The sequence below is a fragment of the Pelodiscus sinensis genome, chromosome 3 (assembly GCF_049634645.1).
Source record: "Pelodiscus sinensis isolate JC-2024 chromosome 3, ASM4963464v1, whole genome shotgun sequence".
In the NCBI taxonomy this organism is placed as follows: Eukaryota; Metazoa; Chordata; order Testudines; family Trionychidae; genus Pelodiscus; species Pelodiscus sinensis.
The window spans coordinates 180,377,476-180,405,028 of record NC_134713.1 but is presented as its reverse complement, the minus strand read 5'-3'; the positions used below and the strand labels follow the sequence as shown (position 1 = coordinate 180,405,028).

Sequence of the window (27,553 nt, the reverse complement as noted above, 5' to 3'; positions counted from 1 at the left end):
GAAGGGAGCCTGCCTCTAGCAGCTGCTCTGCTGTGCCATTGTCCAAGATAAGAGCTGCCCCCAATGCTATTGCTGAGCCCAGTGAAAGTGAGTGGTGGGGGAAAAGTGAGAAATGGTGGCGGGGGAGGAGGAGCAGTGAGGGATGGAATGAGCAGGGAGGGCTTTGGGAAAGGGGCAGAGTAGATCCTAGGTTTCCCTCAAATTCTAAAAGTGACTTGGGTGTAAGAAGGCTGACACCACTGATCTAAGCTTCTTATAATTGAAATACTGTGATCTCATGTACTAGTTGTTCTAAAAAATGTGTTGTTCTGGAACGGAAGTGTTCTACATGTTGAACTACTCTGCTCTGGCATCGTCGGGACCTGATCAGTGCCGAACCAGAGAATTTGCTGAACCAGGGGAGGACAATATTGTCTAGTGGCATTACAAACACTTCAACTGCTTACCTGACTCTTAGAAGACATTTAGGGGTAAATTAAAGCTAAATAACAGCAAAGAACACAGAGTCAGAACTGGGGCTTTATGGGACTGCAGGATACTTGTGCACTCCTTGATAAGTGGACATCCAGCTAACTAAAATCATTGCCAGACCAGAGAGTGCTAGACTAGAGAGGTTCAACCTGTACTGAAAACATGTATGGTGGCTAGTAAAGGGACTTGAAGAAATATTTTTAAGGATATTTTGTAAAACTTAGCGACTCATTCATCTGTGGTATAATTTCAAATAAACCAATGGGATTTACACTGGGGACTTATTGGAATGAGTAGTTGTAAATAAATTCTGAATTTAAATACACCTGAGTCTTTATGCATGTCCTTATAGTATAGTGCATAAAGAGACATAATTTCCTTCTATTTCATTGAAACCTAAACTATCATGCTGTATTTATAGATTTATTTCATTTAATAAACTTAAATTTGAGAGTGAATTGCTTTTGTTTAAAATATAAATAAACTTCAAACTGTAAAATATCAGTGAGGTTGCTTTTATTAAGAAACTGTTAATAATAATAATAGATTTTTTTATATATAATAGAGTGCAAGATGCGAAGAACTCCATCTCCATGCAGAAAATCTGTCCAGGCGTGTCTGGGAACTGTTAATGCTTCTGCCTACATGTCCTAACATGTTACAGGCATTCCAGAATATTTCAGATGAACAGGTCAGCCAACAGTATTTGTTTTAAATACATGTAATCTTCAATGTAGTAAGACTTTTTACAGTAGAATTTTTACAGTGTACCCAAAATTGAATTATCGTCAATGCAACAGTTATTTAAAAAAACTGATTTCTGCAAGGAATGTCATTGACATGAATGAAAGACAGAGTAATTTCACTAATAATACAACAGGACAGGTCTTAGAGACAGATATATTCTCTAGTTTTGCGTTGGACATAGTGAGAAAATAAAGAGGGGTTCATTTTTACCTATTCATCTCTTTGTTGAAATAAACATAAGCCTGCCACTTTCCTAATTTAGTTTCCTGATTTGTGCCTTTAAAGTTGTAATTTTTTTAAAATCAAGAATGAAATAAGTAAAATGATTAGCGAATGTTATCTTTAGTAACTTAATTGCGTCATGTTGAAATTAATTTAATAAATCTGCTAATGTACACAGCAACATGAAACAATGTAATTATTTTCAAGTCTATTGTAGGTGTAATTATAAAAGTACATAACTGTAGATATACTGAATGCTAAAGCAATCCTCTTTAACTCTAGCCTGCAAATTTTTTGTGGCTTTAAAACTGAGTCGTATGTTGTTTGCCTTCTAGTGTGCCTTGTTTTAACTCTCTCACTCCAGCTTTGCATAATTATAAAATACAGCAACAAAACTCGACTGTCCTGGGTGTGTTTAGATCTGGGTGTACATAGATACACACAGAGCCAGGGACATAACCTAGTGGGGCAGCGGGCAACCCTTCCCCCCCACATCGGACCTGCCCTGGGGGGTCTCTCACTTTTCCCACCAGGCGCTGGGGCGCATCCACAAAGCAGCCGTTAACAGTCTGGGCACAGGACTCTGAACATTAAATTTGGCAGACACGTGTCCCCACCTCCTCCTTGATCCTGTTTGCAGGGCAAAATCCTGGACGTTTTTAGCCATTTAAAAAACCTGGCCTGACTTAGGTTTAAGAAGTGAAAAGGACGACATGTCAGAGAAAAAACGGATGTATGGTAACCCTAAATAAGTTATCTATTCTCTGCTGTGCTGACCAGCAGCCATCACACCTTTTACAATTTTTAAATGGCAATAAGGAGGTTCTGCCAAGATTAAGTAAAGGACAATATATAGTGGGGGAAGGAGAGGGAATACTGTAATGTAATCCAAATGTACACGTTTAAAATATTTTTAAAATATAACTTGTGTAGATATGATAGTTTGTAACTGTGCAAGCTAGAATAGGATCTGTTTTACACATGCCACAGCTTTCTGGATAATGCTCCATTCAGACTAAATTTTTGCATCAACAGTTTGAGTCCAAAGGTGAACTGTTTTGGAACATGAACAAAATGTGCTTGCTTATTTATAGTTACTGAAATACGAATAAATATTTTTAACCTTCAAAGTGCATCTTAAGACTTTTTTTTAAAGTAAAGGTTTATCTTTCCATTTGGAATTGCATGTTGAATATTCTCACTAGGGTTAAAATGTTTTTAAAATTGTTTTGCATGTGCTCTAGTAATTTTTAGTTAATACTGAGTTAATTGCACTTCTGTACTTATATCTAATGCAATTTGTCTATCTGAATAATTTATCTGAAACATTTTTGGTAACTGTAATATTTATTACTAATTTAAAGATATGTAAAAAACAAATGACTTGCCATTTTCTCTTTAAAAATTCTGTTGTTGCCTCTATGGTCAGATCAGCATTGGATTTAATTTTCTTAACTGTTTTCCAAGGGTAATGATGGATTTAGTTGGAAAGATCTCCTGCGACTAAAAAGTGCCCATAAACTCTTGTATGCCCTTGAAATCATTGAAGCTTTGGGCAAACCCAACAGAAGAATAAGGCGAGAATCTACGGTAATATAAGTTCACATATAGTAGAAAAATAAGTATTTTTTGTTTCTAAATCCAAATTTTCTTAATTAATTATTTAGTACTTAAAATTCTAGAAATATAGTAATTTCTTTTTCTGTTTATTCTCAGGGAAGTTATAGTGATCTTTATCCAGACTCGGATGATTCTAGTGAAGATCAAATAGAAAATAGTAAAAACACCTGGAGCTGCAAGGTTTGGTTTACTTGAGTATTTTGTAATATATGGTGTAGTTTTTTTTTCAAAATGACAGAAATTAAAAGTTCTTTTAAGATAGTACGAGCTTTCAGTATTTTGTTTCACTCCTTGGAGTCTCTTGATCTCAAGGTCATATTTTTAGCACAGAATACTTTGCGCATTAGGACGGTGTCAGGAAATCCGAATTACTGGGGTAAATGATTAATGAAAAATAAAATTAATTTCTAACTTCTGTGTTTTTTCCAAAAAATCAAGCCTCTTAGTTTATTACATTTTTATACAGTTTTTTCTTGTGTCCTTCAAAAAAATTGTCACTGCATAATTTATCCAGTGTTTTATTTCTGATTTTTAATTGTGTAATTTATAATTGAAACAAGGACTTTTAAACACACAGTATGTATCTGATTTTTCTTACGTTGTTGTAATTTACTTACAGTTTGTTGCTGCTGGAGGGCTTCAACAATTGTTAGAAATTTTTAATTCTGGAATTCTAGAGCCGAAAGAGCAAGAACCATGGACTGTGGTAGGTGATAAGTTATTATTTTACCCAGCTATAAGGAAGCAATCCCATTTGAGAGCTTCTATTGCTATCAGCCTTTGTTAGCCTCTATAGTCTAAACTTCCGGCAACATCTGTGGTCTGGCATTCCCATGGGTGCTCCTGAGCTGGAGCACTCATGGAGAAAAACCAGGCTTCACGTTTAGCAACTTCTCCTTCCACCCTCCCAGAACTTCCAGAACACTGCAAATGAGCAATTTGAAGTATTCAGTCTCGGGGGGAGGACTGGAGATGGGGGCAGGTGCTCAGGGGAAGAGGTAGGGTGTGGCTCTGGAGCCTGGTAGCCTCATGGCTTGGTTCATTGTCATGGGGTTGTGCTCCTGGCCCTGTCCGTGGGGCTCTGCAGCCGCCCTGCCTCTTTGTCCAAGTGTTTCTCCCCTCCCCCAGTCCCTGGTTGGTCATATCCCAAGGGTGCCAGGCCAGAGTTACAATTTGTACCTTTTTTGTTAATTAAAAAAAAAAAAGAAAAAGAAAAAAGAGAAGAAATGAAAAATATACTATTAATTTTGAAAAGTGTTGAATATAAGCCAGGTATTGGGCATTGAAACTTGTTTGCCGAGTGCTTCCATCTGTAATCGGTACAGACCAGCTGCTAACTTGATGATAGTAAACACTAACTGCAGAATATAGTATTTTTTTTTCATAAAATGTAAAATGTTGGAATGATACAATTTTAATCTACCTTTTAAAAACATTATTGCTTTTATGCTTCTGACTTTTTACTGGTTTTGTGACTTTATTTATTTATTTTATTTATTTATTTCTGTAGTCCTAAGAAAATGTGATCTTTTGTTGACCTAAAAGATAACATAGTTCCCCTCACTAACTCTCAGATTGGAAACTAATTTTTGGAGTGAGGCCTTGTATTCATGCATGCAGAGCTGTGCATCTGCACAGATCTGATTGTAATATCAGAGCTTAAGTTTGCAATAACGTGGTCAGAATGTTGGATAACAAAAATATATTCAAAAGAGGAGTTGTTGGGTAGTTTTAAGGGGAAACCTATTTTTTTCAAACTGACTTTAAAGAAATAGTGCATTTATTTCTTGGTACACAGTCCATTCTTGGCATTGAGAAAAATCACTACCACCACAGTCAAGGGCTTAAAAGGAAAATTCCCTAACTGCACATTGGTGTTAGTCCATTTCATATATTTTGTTAATTCATTCCATTTTGTTTCCATTTTCACCAGAAAGTTTAGTAGTGATTGGATATCTAACATAGTGAATGCCAGAGAAAATGAGGGAATATCTGAGGCTAAAAGAGGGAAAGAACAAGTTAAAAATTACTTAGACAAGTTTGATGTCTTCAGGTTGCCAGGTCCTCATGAAATACATCCAAGAGTACGCAAGGTATTGGCTGAGTAGATGTCTGAGCCATTAGCAATTATCTTTGAAAACTGGGATAGATTCCAGAAGACTGGAAAAAGGCAAATATAGAGCCAATCTATAAAAGGGGGATAAACACAACCTGGGAGAACTTCAGATAATTTGCAAATGCCTAGAAGTTAATAAGGTGATAATTTACAATCAGCATGGATTTGCCAGGATTACATCAAACCAATAGCTTTCCTTGACAGGGTAACTGCATTGTGGAAGCAGTAGATGTGTTATATACTGATTTTAGTAAGGCTTTTAACACTATCACAAGTGATCTTCTCTTAAACAAACTAGAGAAATACAACCCAGAAGGAGCTACTATAAAACAGGTTCATAACTTCTCTCTGGGAATGGTTTTCCAACCAGTTATTGGTGATTCACAGTCAGGATGGAAGAACTTAAGTGGAGGTTCTGTAGGGATTGGTTTTAAGATGACATAATATCCATAATATACATAATAGCATGGAGAGTACACCTATAAAGTTTGCCGATGATAACAAGCTGTGAGGAGCTGCAAGTGCTTTTGAGAATAGGATTACAATTCAAAATGATCTGAACAAAGTGGAGAAATATTCTGAAGTAAATAGGATGAAATACTATGAGGACAAATGCAAAGTACTCCACTTAGGAATGAACAATCTTTTGCTCACTTACAAAATGAGTAATGACTACCTAGGAAGGATTACTGTTTAAAGAATTTGAGTGTCATAGTAGATAAGCTAACTATGAATCAATGGTGTAACATTGTTGCTTAAAAAAGCAAACATTCTGGTGTGTATTAGCAAGAGGATTGTAAACAAGACACAAGAACTAATTCTGTCCCTCCTACTCCATACTGTTAAGGCCTTAACTGGATTATTATGTCAAGTTCTGGATACCACATTTCAGGAAGGATGTAGACAAATTGGAGAAAGTTCTGAGGAGAGCAACAAAAATGATAAAAAGATCTAGAAAACATGATCTCTGAGGAAAGATTGAAAAAATTGTATGTGTTTAGTCTGGAGAAGAAAATACTGAAGGGGGGGGCAGGAGACAACAGATTTCAAGTACATAAACGTGTTATAAAGAGGAGGGAGAAAAATTGTTCTTATTAGCCTCTGAGAATAGGACAAGAAGCATTGGGCTTAAACTGCAGCAAGGGAGGTTTAGGTTAGATTTTAGGAAAAACTTCCTGTTTAGATAGTTAAGCATTTGAATAATTTTCCAGGGCAGGTTGTGAAATCTCCATCACTAGAAGTTCTTAAGAACAGGTTAAACACCTGTCAGGGATGGGATAATACTTAGTCTTGCCATGAGTGAAGGGGACTGTGCTGGAAGTCCCCTTGAGGGTCTTTCAAGTCCTTTGATTCTATCTGTATCTATCATCACTATTCATCTATCAATTAGTGTGAGAGAAATGTACCTTGGATATTACATTGGAGTTTGGATTTCTTATCTGTTTATGTTCATTAGATGGAGTTTGTTTTTATTTTTGTGTTCAATGTGAGCATTTTATTAATATAAACTGTCATGATGAGTGTGTGTTTCAGTACTTGGGATATTTAAAGATAAATAAAAACTATTTTTACAGGAGAATAATATTTTGAGCTTTGTTTTTTCAGTTGTCTTTCTAATCCGTGTAAATACTTGTATAAATACACTTCTCTAGTTCTCTCATGATGCTTAATACCTGCTGGTTCTCTCTAGAATAGTGTTAGGAGAAGGGAGATGCTGTGTCTTTCTCTCAATTCCAAGCATAAGCTGAAGATTCTATTGCTGTCTTAGTTGATCTTCCATTTAGGTTTGTTGAACAGAAGTATCAAGGCAAAAGTCACTAATCCTGTAAATAAATATTCTAGTGTAGATTCCTGCACCTGTGCAAAGTGTTACACACTCTGTGGGGTTCTGTATAGGTGTAGGGAGCTATGCTAGTGTATGTGTATGATAGGACCCTGTTATTGTGTTAGTTTAATTTCTAAGATACTATAACTGCTGGTTGTGCTGTACAAAAGTGTATGCAGCAGTAATAGTCTATATGAGATGAAACCATTGGAGATCAGAGTGCTAAGAGGAAAGAAAATCAGAAAGTTCTGAGTGAATCAGATGTTTTCATTTTTTTTAGAGATATTACAGTCAAAGGTGCCATTTTGGGAGGTAGTAGCTGTGCGCTCCAGGACGCGGCTTACTTTTCATCCCATTCCCCAGACTATCAGCGAGTGAGGGGAAAGTGCTGGTATTCCGTGCATGCCTCTCACACCTGGCTGGTAAAGGGAGATCACCAACTAGACATGAGAGGCACGCACGGAACGCAAGCACTTTCCCCTCACTCCCTAAGGCTACGTCTAGACTGGCCTCTAATTCCGGAAGAGTCATGAAAGCAGGTAAGTCAGAATAGGAATCAAGTAGGAATAAGAGATCCTCCGGAAAAGGGCTTTATTCCGGAGGATCGCGCCAGTCTAGACGTTTTTTTCCGGCTTTTCCCCAAGCCGGAAAAAAAGCGGCAGACATGTTTATTTAAATCCCGCGGGGGATATTTAAATCCCCCGCGGATTTCCCTATTCTGACTTACCTGCTTTGCATGACTTTTCCGGAATTAGGGGCCAGTCTAGACGTAGCCTTAGTGTCCAGGGAAGGAGATGAAAAGCAAGCTGTGTCTTGGAGCGCATGGCTGCTGCCTCTCCTATCCTCCCAAAATGGCGCCCTTGATTATAGTACAAAATGGTATTTTAATATAATTTGTCTCCACATAAATAATTGTTTAATTTAAAACAGTAAAAACCATGTGAAATATAGCCTTGCAAAGTAAATGTAAGTGCCAGAAAATGCTGTAGACTGTAAAATTGAATTATATACTCAGAATATCATTCGTCTCATAACTGCACCTGTAATTTGGACTAGTTCTGATAGAGAAGATTTTAATACCAGCCCTAGTTTCTTTAATGTCTAGTGCAGATTTTGTTAGCTCTTCCAATTAGTGCTTTAGTTGTTAGCTTTGTAGCTCATTTAAGTTTTGTGTTTCAAGTTCAAAATTAGAAAAAGAAATACCAGAATTTGTGGAAAAAGGAAAATTAATTTTTTTTCTTACCCACAGTGGCAGCTAGACTGTCTTGCTTGCCTGCTGAAGTTGATATGCCAATTTGCAGTAGATCCCTCAGATTTGGATTTAGCTTATCATGATGTCTTTGCCTGGTCTGGTATAGCAGAAAGCCACAGGAAAAGAACTTGGCCGGGCAAATCAAGGAAGACTGGAGGAGATCATGTAAAGGGCCTTCATATTCCTCGTCTCACAGAGGTAAGAAACAAATTATATGTACGTGCACATACTTGCATGCTGTAGGTTCCCTTTTATTAATCAAAGAGGGGTGAAGTATAAAACATTATTTTTAATTAAATGAGTAAATAGTGTAGTAAATTAATCTAAACTCTAGAGGTGACATATCAGGAAATAATTAAATACAGTTAGAGTAAAGATGCTCAGTTTAAAAAGCTAGTTCGAATTTATGTGCGGAATGTCTCAAGGAAACAGATGGGACTTTCTGAACATTTGATTTTTTTTGTTATGTTTTGTTTCCCCAATTCATCAATTCCTGCTTTAGAAGACAGCCCAGAATGCACTCTATTGGCACCATCACACCCTCTGTTGAACAGTGTTAGACCCTACCTATTAAGACCTACTATTAATCCACCAACTTTGTTTTAAGCTTGTTTTTCATATTACATCTTTCATACAAAAGGAAACAACATATTCATATTAATGTAAAAAGTGGGAAGTGTAGAGAGAAGAAGGACTTACTATGCCCCCCTTAAGCTTACCATTGTTAGGTGACTATCATGTCCTTGGACATGTCTGTGGACTGTTCCTGTGTTATGTAACTACTAGAAGTTCAACTTCTGTGGTCCAGGATGCTCTGGTGCTAGACCATGGATGTTGCAGGACCAGAGAGCCTTAGCCACAAAGGTTGCCAATGTCTGGCAGCTCACGGGGTTAGTGACCTGGGGACAGGGATCCAGGCCTTGGGCCAGTGGCCAGGGGAAGGGAGCCCCACCAGCTGGAGTAGGGCCAGCAGCAAGGGGCTGAGAGCCCTGCTGCCTAGGGACGCGGAGTCCTGCTGCGGCCAGAGTGAGACCATCCTGGAGAGAAGCCTTGATGGCCGGAGTGGAGCCAGCAGCCGAGAGCAGGGAGTCCTGCAGGCTAGGGGCGCAGCGCCCTGCAGCAGCCTGAGTGGAGCTAGCCAGAGAGAAACTCCGCTGTCCAGAGCTAGCCAGCGGCTTGACGTGGAGCTCCACCATGGGGCTAGAGCAGCAGAGCCAAGCAGGCGTTCTGGGGGGCCGCAACTGGGAAGGGAGCACCAGGAGAGCCTGAGGCCTGACTTCTCCTGGCTTGGCAAATTCCCTAGTTTGGGACTGCTCACGTGCCGGGGAGGTCCAAACTGTATTGGGGTGATTGTCATCAGTGGGTATTAAACCAAGTGGGGAAAAAAGCAGTTGAAGAAGAATAGCCTTTCACAGAAACAAAAAAAGCAATAAGCCAAAAAAGAGTAACATAAGAATGGCCATACTGGATCTAGCCCGGCGTCCTGTCTTCTGTAAGTGACCAATGCCACATGCTTCAGAGGGAATAAAGATAACAGGCAATAATCCATCCCCTGTCACCCATTCTCAGCTTCTGGCAAACAGGCTAGGGACACCAAATCTACCCATCCCGACTAATAGATGTTGATGGATCTATCCTCCATGAATTTATCTTGCGTTTTTTTTTAACCTTTTTATTGTCTTGGCCTTTCACAGCATGCTCTGGAAAAGAGTTCCACATGTTGACTGTGCGTTGCGCAAAGGAGTACATTTTGTTTGTTTTAAATCTGTTGGGTATTAATTTAATTTGGTGACACCTACTTCTTGTGTTATCAGAAGGAGCAAATAACACTTCCTCATTTTCTTCATCCACAGCAATCAAGACTTTGTAGACCTCTCTCATATTCCCCTTTACTCATGTGTTTTCCATCTTTAAAATTCCTAGTCCTATTAAATTTTTCTTGCATGGAAGCTGTTCCATAGCCCTAATCATTTTTGTTGCACTTTCTGTACCTTTTCCAATTCCAATATATCTTTTTTGAGATGGGGCGAGTATACATGATGTAGATTTTTATAGAGGCAATATGTTTTCTGTTATCAGTCCATTTTTAATGATTCCCAACATTCTGTTAGTTTTTTTGATTGCTGCTGCACATTGAGTTGGTGTTTTCAGAGAACTATATACAATGACTCTATGAACTTTCTTGAAAGTTAACCTAGACCCTATTATTTTATATGCATTTTTGGAATTCTGTTTTTAATGTATCTTAGCATTTATCAATATTGATATTGTTTCCCAGTCACCCAGTTTTGTTTGATCCCTTTGTAACTCTTTGCAATTTTCTTTGGACTTAACTATTTTGAGTAGATTTTTTTTATAATCTGCAAATTTTACCACCTTACCAGTTTTTCCAGATCATGTATGATATGTTGAACATCACTGGTCTTGGTATAGACCCCTGGAGGACACCATGATTTAACTCTCTCCATTTTAAAAATGGACCTTTTATTCCTAGCCTTTGTTTCCTGTCTTTTAACAAGCTATAAATCCATGAGAGGAACTTCCCTCTTATCCCTTGAGAGCTTATTTTGCTTAAGAGTCTTTGGTGACGGACATTGTCAAAGACTTTCTGAAAATCTAAATAATATATAAACAGAATAAGTAAACATCAGAAATATAATTATATATACTGTTCTTGCTATTGGTTTGGGAGATTCAGCACATAATCTTTAAGTAGCTGTAGTGTTTTTCAAAATAGTTTCAGATCACCTTTCAGATAGGATCTCAGTATTTCAAAATTCCAGGTCCTATTAATTTTTTGCTTTGTTTTTTAACATAACTAGAAACCAACTCTTACATTTCTTCAGGTATGTGAAAGGATGTAGTGTTAGGTGAATATAATGCCCAAACTAAGGTTTATTTTACAAAAGACTTCAATTATCCAAAGAGTAAAAATGAATCCCAAAAAAAGTCAGCTGTCAAAATTAGTATTTATTTTTTTAATGTCAGGGAACTCAAAAAGAGTTCAACAGACTTAAATAAGTACTAATGGATTGAGAACAAATGTGAGAAATTTTTACCTCTAGCTATCTCTTTCCGGAAAGTTAAAAGCAACTGAAAATATGATTTTAGAATGGAAGTAAGAGCTCAATTTTAACCATAGTTTAATACTAGCGTTACTTTATAATATTAAACCGATTTATTCTGTAGTTGTAAAACTCTAATGAAAGAAGTAAATCTCTTCCATATGCTTTACATCACTTGTTTCTGTTCATAAATCTGTGTTCCCTCCCACCTCCCTGGGTGTACACATGCATACATGAAAATTGACCACTGTTGTTGTGGCCCCAGATGTGTAGAGATGTACTTACTAAGGACAGATTGCTGTTGAGTATGTGAGCCACTCTTACCACCTAGGTGCTGAAGTTTGTCTGCACATCTTAGGGGGTGATAGATCAGAACTATGAATTGAAGCCAGATATCCTGTTTTGCTTTGTTAAATATAGTTTGAAAGGCCAGCACATTGAACTTCTGAGAGTGTTAAGTCTTAGAACATGGCTACACTACCCTCCATACCAATGGGCTGCAGCCAATCTTGTTGGGGTTGATTTATCACATCTAGTATAGACACAGTAAATTGGCTACTGAGCACTCCTCCAGAATGAGATGCATGGGCAGAATTGATGGGAGAGCATCTGCCATTGATTCACCACAGTGAAGACATCACAGTAAGTAGATCTAAGTATGTCGACTTCAGCTACATTATTCACAAAGCTGAAGTTGTGTAACTTAGATTGATGGCCCCAGGGTAGTGTAGATCTTAGGCAAAATAGACATGGAGTCTGTAGCAATCTGTACCATATAGGCTACTTTAAAACTTTATTAATGGATGATTTTTATGCTGTTAGTCTTAAAGGTTTATCTTTGTCATAATCATAATTTACAGGTGTTTTTTCCTCTAAAGTACCTGATACTTGGTGGGTCCTGAAAAGTTTATCCAGATTTTCATTCTGTGACGTGGGTGGGGGGAGGTTTCTAGCTCTCATATCTGGGAAAGAAAACCTCAGTTACATTCTGTTCATGTTTTCAAGGTTTTATTTGGAACTTAGATTTTTATTAATGCAAGGTTAGATAATGGATTATCTAGTCACTGTCTAGTGTAGTGTTGTAACGTCTCAGGTCTATCAGTTCTGTTGGTGAATCTATGTTTAGTTTGACAAATTTTAAAAGTAACTTTTACATTTAATTATTTTAGTTCCCATACTTTTATTGACTTAGAGGAATACATGTACATATCAGAAAACCAAGTCTCAACTTAAAAAAAAATCATTTTAAATTTTGTTTTTTGAGTGATTGCACATGTTGATTCCAGTTAGGTTTACATGTGCTGCGTGCATGGTTGTTGGAAAAAATTTTCCTCTAGCAGCACTCATCAGGTTGGCTGTGGAACCCCCTGAAGGGGGACCTCCATGGCTCTCAATATATGACCCTAATAACCTGGTGCCTCCTTACTTTCGTCTTACTACCAGTAATGGTCATTGGACCTGAGGTGGCTTGCTAGCAAGTTCTCCTCATTTCCCAACCCTTTCAGGTAAGTTGCAGTCTTAACATTAGTTTGACTACTAGCATTAACAGTTAAGAGTATGGGTTGCTCCTCCACCCTGACCACTTAATTTCTCATGGGGATTTGGGACATGCTTAAGTGGTTCAAACTCTGCAAGTCCTGCAATAAGCCCATGCCAATGAGCAACCTCCACAACACTTATTTGAAGTGTTTGGGGGAAGCCCACCATGCAGATAGGTGAAGAATTTGTAAAAGGTTTCATTCTAGAACTTAAAAGGAATGGGACTTCTTTTTAAAGCAGCTCCTTATGGAGGAGACTCTAACACTGCAATCCATCTTGGCATGGCAAGACCCAACACAGGATTCATCAGTGCACTGCACTCTGGCATCCACAACAAAAGCAGCACTATGGAAGGAATCTGAGAGTAGAGACTTGTGGCACCATTGTTCCCCAGCTCCAAAGCAGGTGAGATCTGTCTGGCACTAATCTCATTCCCTGACACCATAGAGGTGGCATTGGAAGCAGGGTAGGATTGGATCTCTGCCTCTGAGACCTACACCTTCTGAACTGGTTAGTGGGGTGTGACACAGAGGACCATCTGAATCCTAGAGCTTCAGAGCTGGCACTGTCAACTTCAGCAGTGCAAAGGGGACCATGCACTTCCAATGTGGTGGAAGAATTGGGGCTACCATCCATCCTAGACATCTTTGGGACTGCAAAAGACCTCATTGCCCTGATTTCACCACTGTCCCCAGCCTTCCATGATAGTTCTCCAGCAGCACAATCCTGAGGTAAACCTGCGATGTTGCATTTGCCTGCATCTCCAAGGCACCGGCAGAGAGGTATTGCTCTGAGTTGTATCACTGATCTAGCTCAAGTCGCTGCTGTGACTTGCAGTGCTATTCACCTTCCCAACACCAATTCTCATCTCTGCACCATTCCACAAATCAGTAGAGTTCCTGTCACTGGTCACCATGCTGCCAGTCAAGGTCTCCGCACCAGTCTTCTTCATGGTGCCACTCTATATCCCAGCACTCTTAACCAACCCAGCTTTGCTTGGCAATTGCCATGGCCATCGAGATCATAGTCTTTGTCTTTGGCCTGGAATGTAGGGTCCAGATATTTGTGCTGGAGCCAGTACACTGGTTGGCACATAGATGCCCTCATGTGGACACAGTATCATGGCGCATGCAACCTAGGGCCCGGCAAAGTGGCCCTTTTGGACTCCCTGGTCATATCACCAGACCCAGAGTACCTTGTCCAAGGGCTCTCAGTTGGTGGTATGCAAAGCCAGCATACTAGTGGCCTCAGGTAGCCACCCTGCCCTGAGGGGGGCTGAGATGACCTTGGCCCAGTGCCTTCTTGGGAGCCACCCCACCACTTCCTCAGTGGACCCAGGGATTAATTGACCCAGAACAGGAGGCTGGGCAGGAAGACCAGGTTGACCCAGTTCCCCCTACTTACCTCTTTGTCAACATCCCCACACAAGGCATTGGTGGGGACTTCTGTTTCAGGGATGCCACCCATAGACAGTCATGCACAGCAGAACCTGCTATGCAGAGTGGTGTGCAGTGTGGGCCTACAGGCTGAGGAGGTGGCAGAACAAGAGGACCCTCTAGTGGACATACTGGAAAGTCTATCCAGGGTAGGTTTGCCACTTAAGACCATTTAGGCTAATTTGAAGATCTTGTGGCAGACCGCAGCCTCCATTCTCCTGACAGCTGAGGGTGCCTTGCAAAGGGAACATGTATTTATACACCCACCTGCAGCCCTGCTTCTTGGTAGTGTTGGTGATGAATGAAGCAAGAGGCAGAGACAATTAGGATCCACTCCAAGTCTGAGGACTGACCTCAAGGATGCTTACTTCCCTATATCCAACTGTCCATTGCACAAACTGTCCCCTCAGATTTGTGGTCAATTGTTACTAGTTTACAGTATTCCCTCTGGCCTTTCACCAACTGCCTGTCAGTTGTAGGGGCCTTCCTTTATCAGAGGCAGGTACAGGTATACCCTACCTCAGGGCTACTCTACTTTGGAAGCCCCTGGGGCCACAATAATACTCCCAGCACATGTCAAGGGCTGCAGCTTAAGTGTGGTTGCATATATATGGAAATATGTGTGTGTTTGTGTTTTTCACACTGACAGGCATGAATGGCAAGATTAAGGCAAGCTCATTCACTTGGAGTTGGTCAAGAAAATTCTACTCTGTAGCAGGAAGCGTTCTAGTAGGGTCACTTACCTGGCCAAGTGGAGGCAGTTTGTGATCTGGTGCTCCCAAGGCCATACTTCCCCATTGCATACTCCCATTCCTATCATGCTAGTGTACCTGTTACACCTAGCAAGGTCTGGCTTCTTCTTCTATCAAGGTGAATCTGGCAGCTATCTCTGCATTCCATCAGGGAGCAGCCAGGCACTCTGACTTCACCAACTCCATGGTTGGCCACTCCCTGGAATTCCTGAACCCACAGGTCTGGCAACCAGTCCCTGCATGGGACCGTAGCCTGGCTCTTTGCAAATTGATGGGACTTCCCTTTGAACTGTTGGCAACTTGCTCACTCCTTTATTTATCATAGAAGGTTGCCTTTCTAGTTGCCATTACTTCAGCAAGGAGAGTTTCAGAGCTCAAGGCTCTTCCCTCTGACCCTCCATACACTGTTGTCCTCAAAGACAACGTGCAGTTCAGGCCTCACACAGCTTTCCTTCCACAGGTTGAGTCCCAATTTCACTCAACTGGGACATTTTCCTGCCTGTGTTTTGTCCCAAACCTCATGCCAGTGATTATAAGCAGAGGCTCCATTCTCTGTACATTCAGTGGGCACTCACCTTTTAAATAAAACACACAAACCCATTCCAAAAGTCGAACCAGCTATTTTTGCCAGTGGCAGACTGTATGAAAGGTCTCCCAGTCTCATTGAGAAAATCTTGTAGAGGATCATATCCTGCATTTGCACCTGCTATGAATTAGCCACCGTTCCAGGCCCAGTGCTGAAGGCTCGTTCTGCAAGGGCACAGGCCTCCTCTGTGGCTTGCCTGGCCCAGGTGCCAATTCAAGAGATCTGTGAGGCAGTGATGTAATCCTCAGTGCACACCTTTGCCTCTCATTGTGCCGACATCCAGCACTCTAGAGATGATGCAGCCTATGGCAAATTAATGCTCCAGTGTGTGGTTATTTAACTCTTGTCTTGACCTCCCCCCTACCTCCAAGGTAGGACATGAGAATTAATTGGAATCAATATGAGCAATTACTCGAAGAAAAATGTTATTCACCTTCTTGTAAGAGTTTGTTTTTCGAGATGTGTTGTTCATATACATTCCAGATCCATCTGCCTGCCTTTTTGTGGGAGTAACTCGCAAGAAAGACCTTAGAAGCTGCTGGGTCGGCAGGGTCTTAAATTGAAAGCCATGGAGGTGTCCTTCAGGGGGCTCCACAGATGACCTGATCAGGTACTGGTAGGGGAAAACGTTCTAACAACTGTGTATGTGGCGCATGCACACCTAACTGGAATGGGTATGAGCAACACATCTCAGAGAACAACAGTTATGAGTAGGACAGTAACCATTTTTTGAAAAATGTAAAGAATTAGTGCAAGAATGGCACAGAAAACTCAAATATTCTTTGAAAAGTTGTGCTGTCATATTTGGAATCTGAAATCATTCAAAAAGTGTAAAATATAAGGATTTTAGTTCTGCTGTAAGTGGGAGTCACAATGCAAAACTGTATGTTTACTGCCATTGTTTCTTGTATGGCCTCTCTCAGTTTTTGGTTTGTTTCAAAATTGACATCATGTATATATTCTAATCAAATTGTAATATTAACCTCTTTCTTTTAACTTCAATTTTTAAAGGTATTCCTTGTGCTTGTCCAAGGAACAAGTTTGATTCAGCGGCTTATGTCAGTTGCTTATACGTATGACAACTTGGCTCCTAGGTACAAAAACTTTTTGTTTCTATAGTAAGGTTTAAAAATGTATACATTTTCATGGTAGCTTTAAGACCAAATCTATGATTTTTCAAAGGTTAAAATTAATAAAAGTTATAAAACATAAATTAATCTGTGCTTGTTAAGTCAGTCAAGTGATTCTCAAACTTATTTCACATGGTGAACCAGAATGTGATCCTTTCATGAGGCATCTCATTCCCCAAAGCCACTTCCATACCACTCTGTGGCACTTACATGTTTTGATTACAGGACAGTATGAAGGAGAAAAGATTAAAATAAATTTGCTTGAATGGTATTGGTGTGACGATGTGCTTTTCCTATTCCCATATCCTATTTGTTATTGATAATGTATATGTACACTTTGTGTACAAGCAACCTGAGGACTGCCATTTGAGAATTAATGTTTTGGCTTATTTGAATGAACCTTTTATATTTGTTACATAAGGTTGCATCCACCAACTTACTTGCCATTGTTGGCGATATGTGGTAGATACAGATTCTACCTTGAGTTTTCAGACCCAAGAGTTAGAAAAACTTATTTATAAACTGAAATAAATTTATGTGGAAGCTATTGAGTGATAATAAATATGGGCTCCTATAATGCTATGATAGTCACATTTTGGAATAAAACTTTACTTTAAAAATTATACTTTTTGAGAGGAAGAATATGCATTAAGTGAATATGAGAAGTACATTTTCAGTTCTCACATTTTCAGGTATATATTTATTTGTTCTGTAGTAATATTTAATTGGTTTGATTTTCTTCCTGCACAGGGTATTGAAAGCTCAATCTGATCATAGGTCAAGACATGAAGGTTAGTGCTATAGAAAATAGTTATTTTTTATTAATTGATGATAGTGAAAACATCCTATAACTAATACAGACCATGGGTTTGATTCATCCTAGCTAATGCATTGATTTGTCCCCTTTTGTCAGCAGAGCTGCTATGCCCAAGGTGGGGTTTCACATCCCTAGAGGAAGACAGGTAGCATTTATACCACAAATCTCCCCTGGAGATTTTTAGATAAGTACAAAGCTTTAATCTGAGGCTCAGTCTTCAGAAGAGTCCTGCTTGAGAGAAGCAAGTGAATTGTTACCTTTCAAACAAGGTTCCCACAAAACTGCATGGTAGCACAGGGGCCCAGGGCCTGGCTGGGGGAAGAGCTTTATCCTCAGCAGGGAGCTGCTGCTTTAGCTGAGGGGAAGTGCCAGTCACACAGCTCCATGTGTGGAGCCCTGAGTCTCTGGCTGGGTGGGGCTCATTAAGCAGTTACGCGGCTGTACTACTGCACAGATTAGAGGAAATGTTGCTTCCACATAGATTCACATTAAGATAGTAAAAATTACATGAATATTCACCTGTATTTTGGGTGGCAACAGTCATTGACTCCTCAGGCAGTCTCCTCTTACCTCCCTGAGATTATTCCTGTGGGAATGCTGAATAATAATCACATTAGTATATGTACAGGAGACATTGTCAGTTTACAACCTGTATGTTCACAAATACACCAAAATCTCCACTTAGCTGGACTCCTCTTCTGTAACTTGTCACTGAGGGCCTGAGAATGGTGTATCTGTAAGTTTTTTAGAGCCAGTATTCTGACATCCTATGCGTACCACCTGCCAGAAATTGACCCTTACTTAGGTAGTGGGACAAGAGGACAAAGGAGAGCTGAGCTGGTTCAGGGAGTGCCATACTCTAGTGCTGATATGGTTTAACAGCAAATTACCACTCCACATCTTGAGTAGTGGGGAAGCAGAAAAGGAATTTTGCTTCAGAGTAATGTCTTAGTATAGTGTAATTAAGAAAGAGAGAATTGACGTTTAGTAACCAAATGGATGTATTATTTCAGCTTTGATGTCATCCTGAATGCCAGAATGAGGGTCCTTCAGACTCATTATCACAAGTGAAACAAATATGTTATATGCCCTTGTCCATTATGACTTTTCAACCCAAAAAGCTTTTTAACGTCCAAATTACATGGTGATTTTATTCCACTTCTTATCCTTTAGTTACTCATTATTCAATGTGGCTCTTGGTGAGTTGGGCCCACTGCTGTTCTTTGGTGAAATCCAGCCTGGCAGACAGTGATCATTTACAAGATTGGCTAAAGAAACTTACCCTTCTTATTCCAGAGGTAAGATGTGGAGCGATCATTGCATACCAGTTAATAACGAATATGGACCAAATCCAGCCCTGGTCTCATCTAATGTTACTCTATGAGAATGCAGAGAAGCATGTTACCTACCGATGCCATACTTAAAGACTGTTTCATCTTTCTTTCTTTAGTCAAAATATAGCAAGTGCCAGTAGAAAGATGCACAATTGATTGTGTACAGTTAATTAGTTTCTGTCATAAACTCCTGCTCTTCTTTGAGAGCTTGCACATGTGCATTTCAATGTAGGCGTGAGTACAGCCTGAGAAGAGCTCCAGAATCTTTTTCCCTTAGTGATGTCCATTAGGTTAGCTCCAGCACACTTCGGTGTCTCACATTAATCACATTGGTATAAAGAGCCCTGTAAACCCTACTTCCCTTCCGTTCTTTCTTGCTGCCTGTGATGGTTGCCAGAACCCCTCAATGCTTAGGCAGACCTTTTCTTAGTGTCTTTTTCTGACAAATTTAATGTAACTCATTTGTGTAGTTTTACTAATTAATTTGTAGTTTTTAGGTTGTTTGGACACTTCTGCTCTCAGATAGCATTTCTGGGAAAGTAAACATGCTTTTACATGCTGATTCTTGGTTTCTGTCCGAAGATCTTTAAACTTTAGAATTGGCATTCCTATTTATCATTGAATATTGATAAATTCTGTTCTACAGCCTGTGCTTTGTTGGAAAATAGTTTTTCTGTTTATAAAGAAATGGTCATTTGAAAACTGCATATTGAGTATGCATAACTGGAAAAAGGTTCTTGTTGGTTCTAGAAGTCACTTAAATGTACAGGCTCTGTGTATGTGAACTAATTAAGTTCTTATTATTCACAAAGCTCACAGAGAAGGAGCTTATAAATTTTCCCAGTCAAATAATACTGGAGTAAGGAATATGCTTGCTTTATAAGCTGAATACCTAAGAAGCTTTGTTTTCTTTAAAAAAAAAAAAAAAAAAAAAAAAAAAAAGAGCAAAGGAAGAAAACTGAAATTAAAAACCAATCAACATTAAAAAATCAGGAAATACTCCGGCAAAAGCTTCAACAACAATATTAATTTCTCCACATTGCACATATGTACTCTGTTCAGTTAAATGTGTAGTTTATTATAATGTAGGCCATAAAAAGAATAAAGTGAAAGAAACAAGAGGTGCTACTACAGCAAGGTTAGCTTTGTTGTTAAAACCTCAGCTTAAATGAACATTAATTTATAAAAGATATATCTAGAGAATTATACTCTGCTCAAGTAGTGTAGTAGTATTTGGATAACAGTTTATATATACACATATTAGGCAAAAGTGAAAAAGTAAATAGCATGTGTTGTGTTATTTTGACAATTATATTTTATTTGATTTTTTTTTCTTCAAGACTGCAGTTCGTCATGAGTCCTGTAATGGTCTATACAAATTATCTCTTTGTGGTTTGGATGGGGGAGACTCAATTAATCGATCCTTTCTGTTACTGGCTGCATCAACATTATTAAAATTTCTTCCAGATGCTCAGGCATTGAAGCCAATCCGGGTAAGAATTTAACTTTTAATTCCAGCTTTATGTTAAAGATTAATTGAAACTGCTTTCCATCTTTCTCATTTAAGAAGAAATAATATCAGTCCTATAGCAGTTAATAGATTTATCATCTTGTTTTTATCACAGTTTATGTTAAGCAAGTTTTTTGTCGGGTGTGATACATCAGGGCAAGGAATCAGTGGGAAAGTGCTAAAGGAGAGGTATATAAGCCCTAAGTTAATTAAGACATGGTTCTCTATAGATTAGGGAAACTTTTTCTGTAGGCTAACGGAAGCACCTGCAGCCGGTTAAGGCCTTGTGAGAAATCTAATAACACACCCCCTGCTTCAGACAGACAAGGAGGATGTGAATAAGGAGAGACGGTTGGAGTTCGGAGATATTTTGATGAGATTTGAGACCAGAGAATTGGACGAAGGGAGATGCTGTCCCAACAGAGCATGGAGACTCCCTCCCCTAGAATCAGGCACAAAGGGTAACCCTACTTAGGTGTGGGAGAATAAGAAACCTGCAGAGCTTGAAAGGGGAAGGGTTTCAGACCCCTTCCCTGTTTCTCTTCCCATTTTCTTGGGCCACTAGTGGGGCTCTAAGTGCCCCAAGAGCAGAGGCAAAGGGTAATGTCCTAGCCCCTTCCAAGAAAAGTGATACTCTCACCATACCAATATCAGCCATTTTGCCACATAGGTAAATTTGTGAATAAAAATGCATTTGTTTTCACAGATAGAGGATTATGAAGAGGAACCAGTGTTACGATCTGGTTGTAAGGAATATTTTTGGTTGCTGTGCAAACTGATTGATAACATCCATGTAAAAGATGCCAGCCAGGTAGGTACAGTTATTTTACATTAATTTAAATGTTCATTGTTTTCTTTTCCTTTTGTGAGACTGATGTGAGTATTTGAAGTTCATCATGAGTCACTGTAACTCCAAATACAGTAATAAAATATTATCTGGTAACTTGTATTTCATGAAATTTTTGCTCCTGAATTTATCTTAAAATGGTGCTATTTTAAATAAATGTATAACATTATAGCCACTGATATAGGTATTTATTTATTTATTTATTTATTTATTTATTTATTTATTTGGTAAGAATGTAGAGCAGCTATAATATATTTCCATCAAATTACTTTGTCTAGTTTTTCTTATGTAAATAAAAAGACAACCCCAAATTCCCTAATGACTAGAGTCATTTGGACATCAATACTAATTCCTGTATGTAGAGAAATCTTTTAGGAGAACTTGAATACTTACTGATGTGTTTCCTATTTAATAGAAATATCGTTTATTTTTCTGTTTTGGGCAGACTCTCTTATGTTTATGAGTCTTGATGGAATCCATGTAATCCTGAGCAAGTCAATTTCCATCATTTTCCACGATTGTAAAATAGGGAGTATAATATTACCTGTACCCACCTTTATAAAGCTCTTTCAGAGACTTAGATTAAAGATATAAGTGCAAAGTACTGTTGTTGTGGAATATTCATCACTTAAAGACACAGTGTTGCACTTGACAGGCTCAAAATTCTGTAAAAGTTACTTTTGTCATTTGAGTGCAGATGTTGGTTCCCTCATTGGCTAAGGTGCAGAAAATTGAATTAAATCTATTAAATAACTGGGAGGTAAAGGACACGTGGCATCTGGTAGGGCCTTATAGTCTAAAACAGTGTTTCTCACAGTGGGCCACAGGCCCACTTTTAGAAAGCTGCTAATGGGCCTCTCTAGTTTGTTTATTTACAGGCTCCACAGCCACAGAGCCTTGCAATTCCCATTGGCTCTGGTTTGCCCTTTCAAGCCAAGGGGAGCTGTGGGAAGAACTATGACTCTCAACGATAACACAGATCATATCCCGGTACCCACTGTCACAATGCTATTACGAACTGCAGCATAAGAGGCCCAGGATACAAAAGCTGAAGCTGTCAATATTAAAATTAATGAACTCTGATTGCTGGTTCTAAGCACTTCAGTAGGTTGGTTGAGGACCCAAATAACCTTGCCTTGCAACATCCACTATCATCTATACAAGTGCCCTTTGAAAATTGCCTGACCTTCTGTCACAGCGGATGAGAGAATATAACCTCTAACAAATGGGTGTTGGAGATTATTTTGGAGGGCTACACTATTCAGTTCATATCCTTCCCCCATTCCTCCTTCCCAGTCTCTCTCTTCAAGGACCTTTCACACAAGAACCCACTTCACCAGGAGTTAAGATCATATGGTATGCCTAAGGGCAAGAGAACCAGTCCCAGCAGACTCTTCCACCTCTTCATGAAGACAGCATTTTTTATTGCCATCACCTCAGCTAGCCATGTAGAAGATATAGCAGCTTGTCTTCCTCCTGACAGTGTCTTCAGTCTAAAAACATTATCCAAAGAAGGTGCTTAGTCCACTAGTTCTAGTAAAGACATGTCTGCAGTTGCTGGGGTTTATGGCAGTTAGTGGTTTTTGTGACACAAAACTCCAGGTTATATCTTTGATGTCTCCAGGGGTGGTTCAGGAGAGTTTGCATCCCCAGCGAACACAACCTGAACAAGGAAGTGTCTTATACCCAGCTGGATCCTTCAGCCACTCACTTGATGAAAGAACCCTTCATTAAAGGCTTATGCAGGAACCTTGTTCATGCAGAATCCCCATATGATCAGGATAATATGGCACATTTCCCTCTTGGGATGGAGAGTGTATGTGAGTTGTCACACAGCCCAAGGCAAATGGTCAGAGCAACGCTTGCACGTCAATCTCCAGTAGTTAAGAGGGGTCAGAAAAGCTTGCCACTACTTTCTTCCCCTAAACAGAAACAAGTAACTTGAGATCATGATGGGCAACATAGTTTATATGTGTTTCATCAGTCACCAGGTAGGAGCATGTTCCCCCCTTTTCTGCATCAAAGTGATAAACATTTGGAATTGGTACATAGTCATTTTGGCTTCTTACTTTCCAGGTATACAAAACGTCTTGGCAAATGTTCTGAGCAGACATTTTCACCTAAATTATAAATGGATGTTGGACTTTTGAGTCCTCCACAAAATATTCCTAGCATGGGCATTTCCAGAGGTTTATCTTTGTGCCACTGTAGCCAACACCAAGTACAGGAAGTTCTTTTTCAGAGGAGGACTCAGTCCCCGATCTCTAAGCGATACCTGTCTTATTACATGGACATGAGATCGTTTTTTAATCATATCCACCACTCTACTGCTTTTAAAGGATCTCAACAAGATCAACCAGAACCAAGCTACTGTAACTTTGATTGCACCAATTTAGCCAAGATAACTTGGGTTTCCTTCCATCATCATACTCATTTCTTGCCTTCTGTAGCAGCTCCTGGTACAGTCTCAGCAGACACTTCACCCTAATCTGAATGTCTGCAGTTCCAAGCCTAATCCCACAGTGATTCTCAGAATGGAAGGAATCCTGCTAAGTGGCAGTGCAAAATGTTCTTTTAAATAGCAGGAAGGAACCTACAAGGCATATGCGACCGCCAAAAACTGAGAAGATACTGTCTTGGATGTGACTGCCATAATCTTTCACATGTCAAGTAATTTCTTTCCACAATCTTGGATTACCTGTTGGAATTGAAGACATTAGCTTTTTCCATTAGTACTAGAAAGGTTCATTTAATGGCAATAAAAAATTATCAGTTGTTTGCCCATCTGACAATGTGGTCCCCGAAAGGTCTTGTGAATCTTTTCTTGCAGAGTAGGGATCCAACTCTGCTTTAGGGTATCAACCTAGTTCTTAACCTTCTCGTGAAACAGTCTTATGAGCCATTTACTACTGCTTGAAAGGTTCAGGAGATTGGGGTCCTAATGGCAGGCTCTCCATTAGAGATATGGAAGTGTAATCATTTACATGATTAACGGATAAGCATAAGTAAAGTTATACTGCAGAGCCTGCAGCAAAGCCGGCTCCCCACCTTACTCCTGGGGAGCTGGTGTGTCTCTGTAACAGAAATGAATAAGCTGATAAACTTTTATACTGCAGAGCCCACAGCAAAACCTGCACCCCATGTTGCAGGCTCTGCAGTATAAACATTGTGCTGCAGAGCTCACAGCACGTGTAACCGATAGGATTTTAGCAATTTACACAATTACCTTTTAAATTAGTTTTTACATTTCTACTCTCCATTTACTGTGTTCTCAAAGGGGAAGGTACATTAAAACTCCATCCAAAATTTTTGCCTAAATTTTCTTCTGAATTTTCAGTTAACCAGACTGTTCACCTTCCAGTTTGTCACTAAACCCTATCAGCATTAGTTTTTTATTTGGGTAGAATTAGACTATTAAGGAAGTCCCTTAGACTCTTTGTTTCTATTGTGATTGAGTCTGAGGGAGCCAGAATCTTAACACAGAGACTTTCTAAATGGATGTCTGGGTGCATTATTGCCTGCTGTGGTTTTGCTGAAGCTCAGCTTTCCCTGCTAGTAACTTCACATTGTACTAGATCACAGTCTGTATCTGTAGCCCTACTTAGGGAAGTTGCAATTGCTGAAATATACAAAGTCACAACGTGGATGTTGGTGTATTTTTTCCAGCCATTATGCTTCTGTTCACACTGTTAGATTGGATGCTGTCATAGGCATCACAATTCTTATTTCAGTGCTGGAATCTGTTTTGAATCTCCCATCTCCTTAGCAGGATTAGTGCTATGGAGTCACCTAAAGTGGAACATCTACAGGGACACTAAGAAGGAGAGGTTACATACCTTGTACAGTAACTGGAGTTGAAGTTCTCTGAAATGTGTATCCCTGTGGGTGGTGCACTACCTGCCTTCCTTCCTCTTTTGGAGTTTCTTCTGTGGGACTTTGCAGTAGAGAAGGAACTGAGAGCAGTTTATCCACATAGCATTATTCAGCATTGGTATGGGGCACAAGCATGTGTAGGGCACATGCATGGATTGAACAGGCATTACTACCAAAAATCTCCAGCCAAAAGTGCAGGATGCATGCTCACCTAAAGTGGAGCACCCACAGGGACACGCATCTCAAATAACTCAAGTTACTGAACAAGGTGAGTAACCTCTCCTTCTCATGTGAAAATCCAGTCCGTGTATACGTACTGGAAACTAGACTTATTAAGTTTGGTTTGTGAATCAACCAAGAGTGTATAAAATGTATGATTGTTTTTATTCCATTTTCCTTTATTTTTAATTCAGACAACACTGCTTGATTTAGATGCCCTAGCAAGGCACCTTGCAGACTGCATTCGAAGGTAAGATTTATGATGTTAATTTTATTTTAAAGTTTGTATTTTACATAGTGTTAATGGGACATATAGTGCTTATTTTTTTTCCTGTAGTAGAGAAATCCTTGATCATCAAGATGGTAACATAGAAGATGATGGTCTTACAGGACTCTTGCGGCTTGCAACAAGTGTAATTAAGCACAAACCACCTTTTAAATTTTCCCGGGAAGGACAGGTAAGAATAAATTACTTAGAAAATGTCAGCTAACTGCTTCATTGTAAGATTTGTTTTATTCTCTTGAGTGTAAGAGTTACATAAATACTGGCCCTTTATCTTATGATGATTTGACAGAAACACATTTCCTGATTGGGTTATTTTATTTTTAAAAGCCCAAAACACAGCAATGCAATGTGTATTTTTAAACACACCTTTTTAATCTCAAGAGAAAATTCTTCTCTTTTTGAGATCCTCTTTCTCTCTCTCTCTCTCTTTCTCCCCCTCTCCCCCTTCCCTTTCCTTCCCTCTCTCTCTCGCTCCCTCCCTCAAAGCATTTCATTTTCAGGTCTGCTCAACTTTTTTCAAGGCCTTACAATAATTGATACCTGTTTCACCTTGGCCGACTCTTGGGTCATTTCAGGTATCTGTGGAAGATCTTCAAGTAGGTTTAAAGCTGAAAATCAGCTGTATGCATGGACTGGAGCAGCCACCTGTTACAAGACTGTTGTACCATTCTTTCCATCCCTACATGTTGTGGAGATCCCCTGATGAGATGGGATTATGAATAGGTCAGGAATAGAAATCTGTGCACTGTTCAGGTGCATTGGGGCAAACTCTTACATGGGCTGAGGAAGCAGTGGCCTTTTATTTGTGATCTTTCCTTCAGGGCATAGCCAGTTTGCATAAAAACATAGTTTATTGGGTTTGAGAATTTATTCCTAAAATAAAAAAGCGAAGCTGTTGCACCCAATTTTTGCTGTGGTCTCCAGAGCTTAGTTCAAACTTTAGATCTGGCTATGAGAGTGTTTTATAGAGGCATATATGAAGTATGAGACCTGCAAATCTAAAGCTCATTGAAATCAGAGATGCACCTGTCCATATACTTCATTAGGGTTTGGATCAAGCCCATTATGAGGTTCCAGCTAATAATTAGACCCATATATGTGACTGCATTTAATCTAGTTTGGCTGTCTTAAAGTCCCTTTTTTCTAATTTCTAAATGCCTCCTGGTATTCTTATTATCTGAAAGTATAATATACTCTTCCTAACTTGGACATTATCTAATGTAATATTTAGTATGTAGTAGTAGCAGCAGTATTTCTACTTATTCATGTAATCTTGTATGTGTGATATTTGTGTTATAGATGAGTATGAAGATAGGTCTGTCCTCTCTGGATTGTATAGTCTCAAAAGACAGCAGATAGTTGAAGAATAGGGGAGGGGGAGAATAGATTAAAAAACCAAGTGTTTAAGCAGTAGAATTTAGCATGTCTCAGAACAAATTTTGTTATGAATTTGTCACTTTTGGGGTTTTTTTTTTTTTTGGTTTATTTTGCTGGTACTTTGAGAGGGTTAGAGTTTATAGGTCTCTTGTTTTAAGTAGAGTTCTGAAGGGAGAGAGGTTGAAAACTAGGTTAGGATGGGAATTGAAGGTATAGGAAATGCAGTGTGTGGAAGACAATACAGAGGGAATAGAGAAAGGAGGAGGACACAGAAGGCAGAATCATGCAGCTTGTGTAAACTAAAGGAGTGAGGAGGAGACTCAAAGAAGACACAGGGAGAGAATTAAAATCATGCAGAACCTTAAAGCTAGACAAGGACTTTAGACTTGTATCTGCTGGGGGAAGCTAGTGAAGGAATTTGAAGAAGGGATGAATGTGATCAAAGCAACAGCCACAACAGATGATTTTTTTTCAAGCAGAATTTTGTTTTTTTGCTGAAGGGCCATGGTCCCAACAGATTATCTGAGAA

The 27,553-nt window shown here is 39.3% G+C and overlaps 1 protein-coding gene across 5 annotated transcripts in view; it reads left to right on the top strand.

Annotated features, from left to right (window-relative positions):
• The window catches only part of USP34 (ubiquitin specific peptidase 34), a 242,948-nt gene that overhangs the window by 124,280 nt on the left and 91,115 nt on the right, over positions 1-27,553 (top strand). For 3 of the 5 annotated variants that reach the window (XR_012903003.1, XM_075925542.1, XM_075925544.1), the window contains 13 exons: positions 1,037-1,162; positions 2,908-3,030; positions 3,157-3,240; positions 3,680-3,766; positions 8,251-8,451; positions 13,095-13,262; positions 16,643-16,725; positions 17,512-17,552; positions 18,752-18,876; positions 20,253-20,405; positions 21,129-21,233; positions 25,556-25,611; positions 25,699-25,819. Coding sequence is in view for 4 of the 5 variants with exons in the window: in XM_075925542.1 (XP_075781657.1) it covers positions 1,037-1,162; positions 2,908-3,030; positions 3,157-3,240; positions 3,680-3,766; positions 8,251-8,451; positions 13,095-13,262; positions 16,643-16,725; positions 17,512-17,552; positions 18,752-18,876; positions 20,253-20,405; positions 21,129-21,233; positions 25,556-25,611; positions 25,699-25,819 (1,473 nt within the window). In the remaining variant the exon portion in view is untranslated. The remainder of the gene's footprint in view (positions 1-1,036; positions 1,163-2,907; positions 3,031-3,156; positions 3,241-3,679; positions 3,767-8,250; positions 8,452-13,094; positions 13,263-16,642; positions 16,726-17,511; positions 17,553-18,751; positions 18,877-20,252; positions 20,406-21,128; positions 21,234-25,555; positions 25,612-25,698; positions 25,820-27,553) is intronic. The other 2 variants (XM_075925543.1, XM_075925545.1) reach the window with 2 other exon arrangements.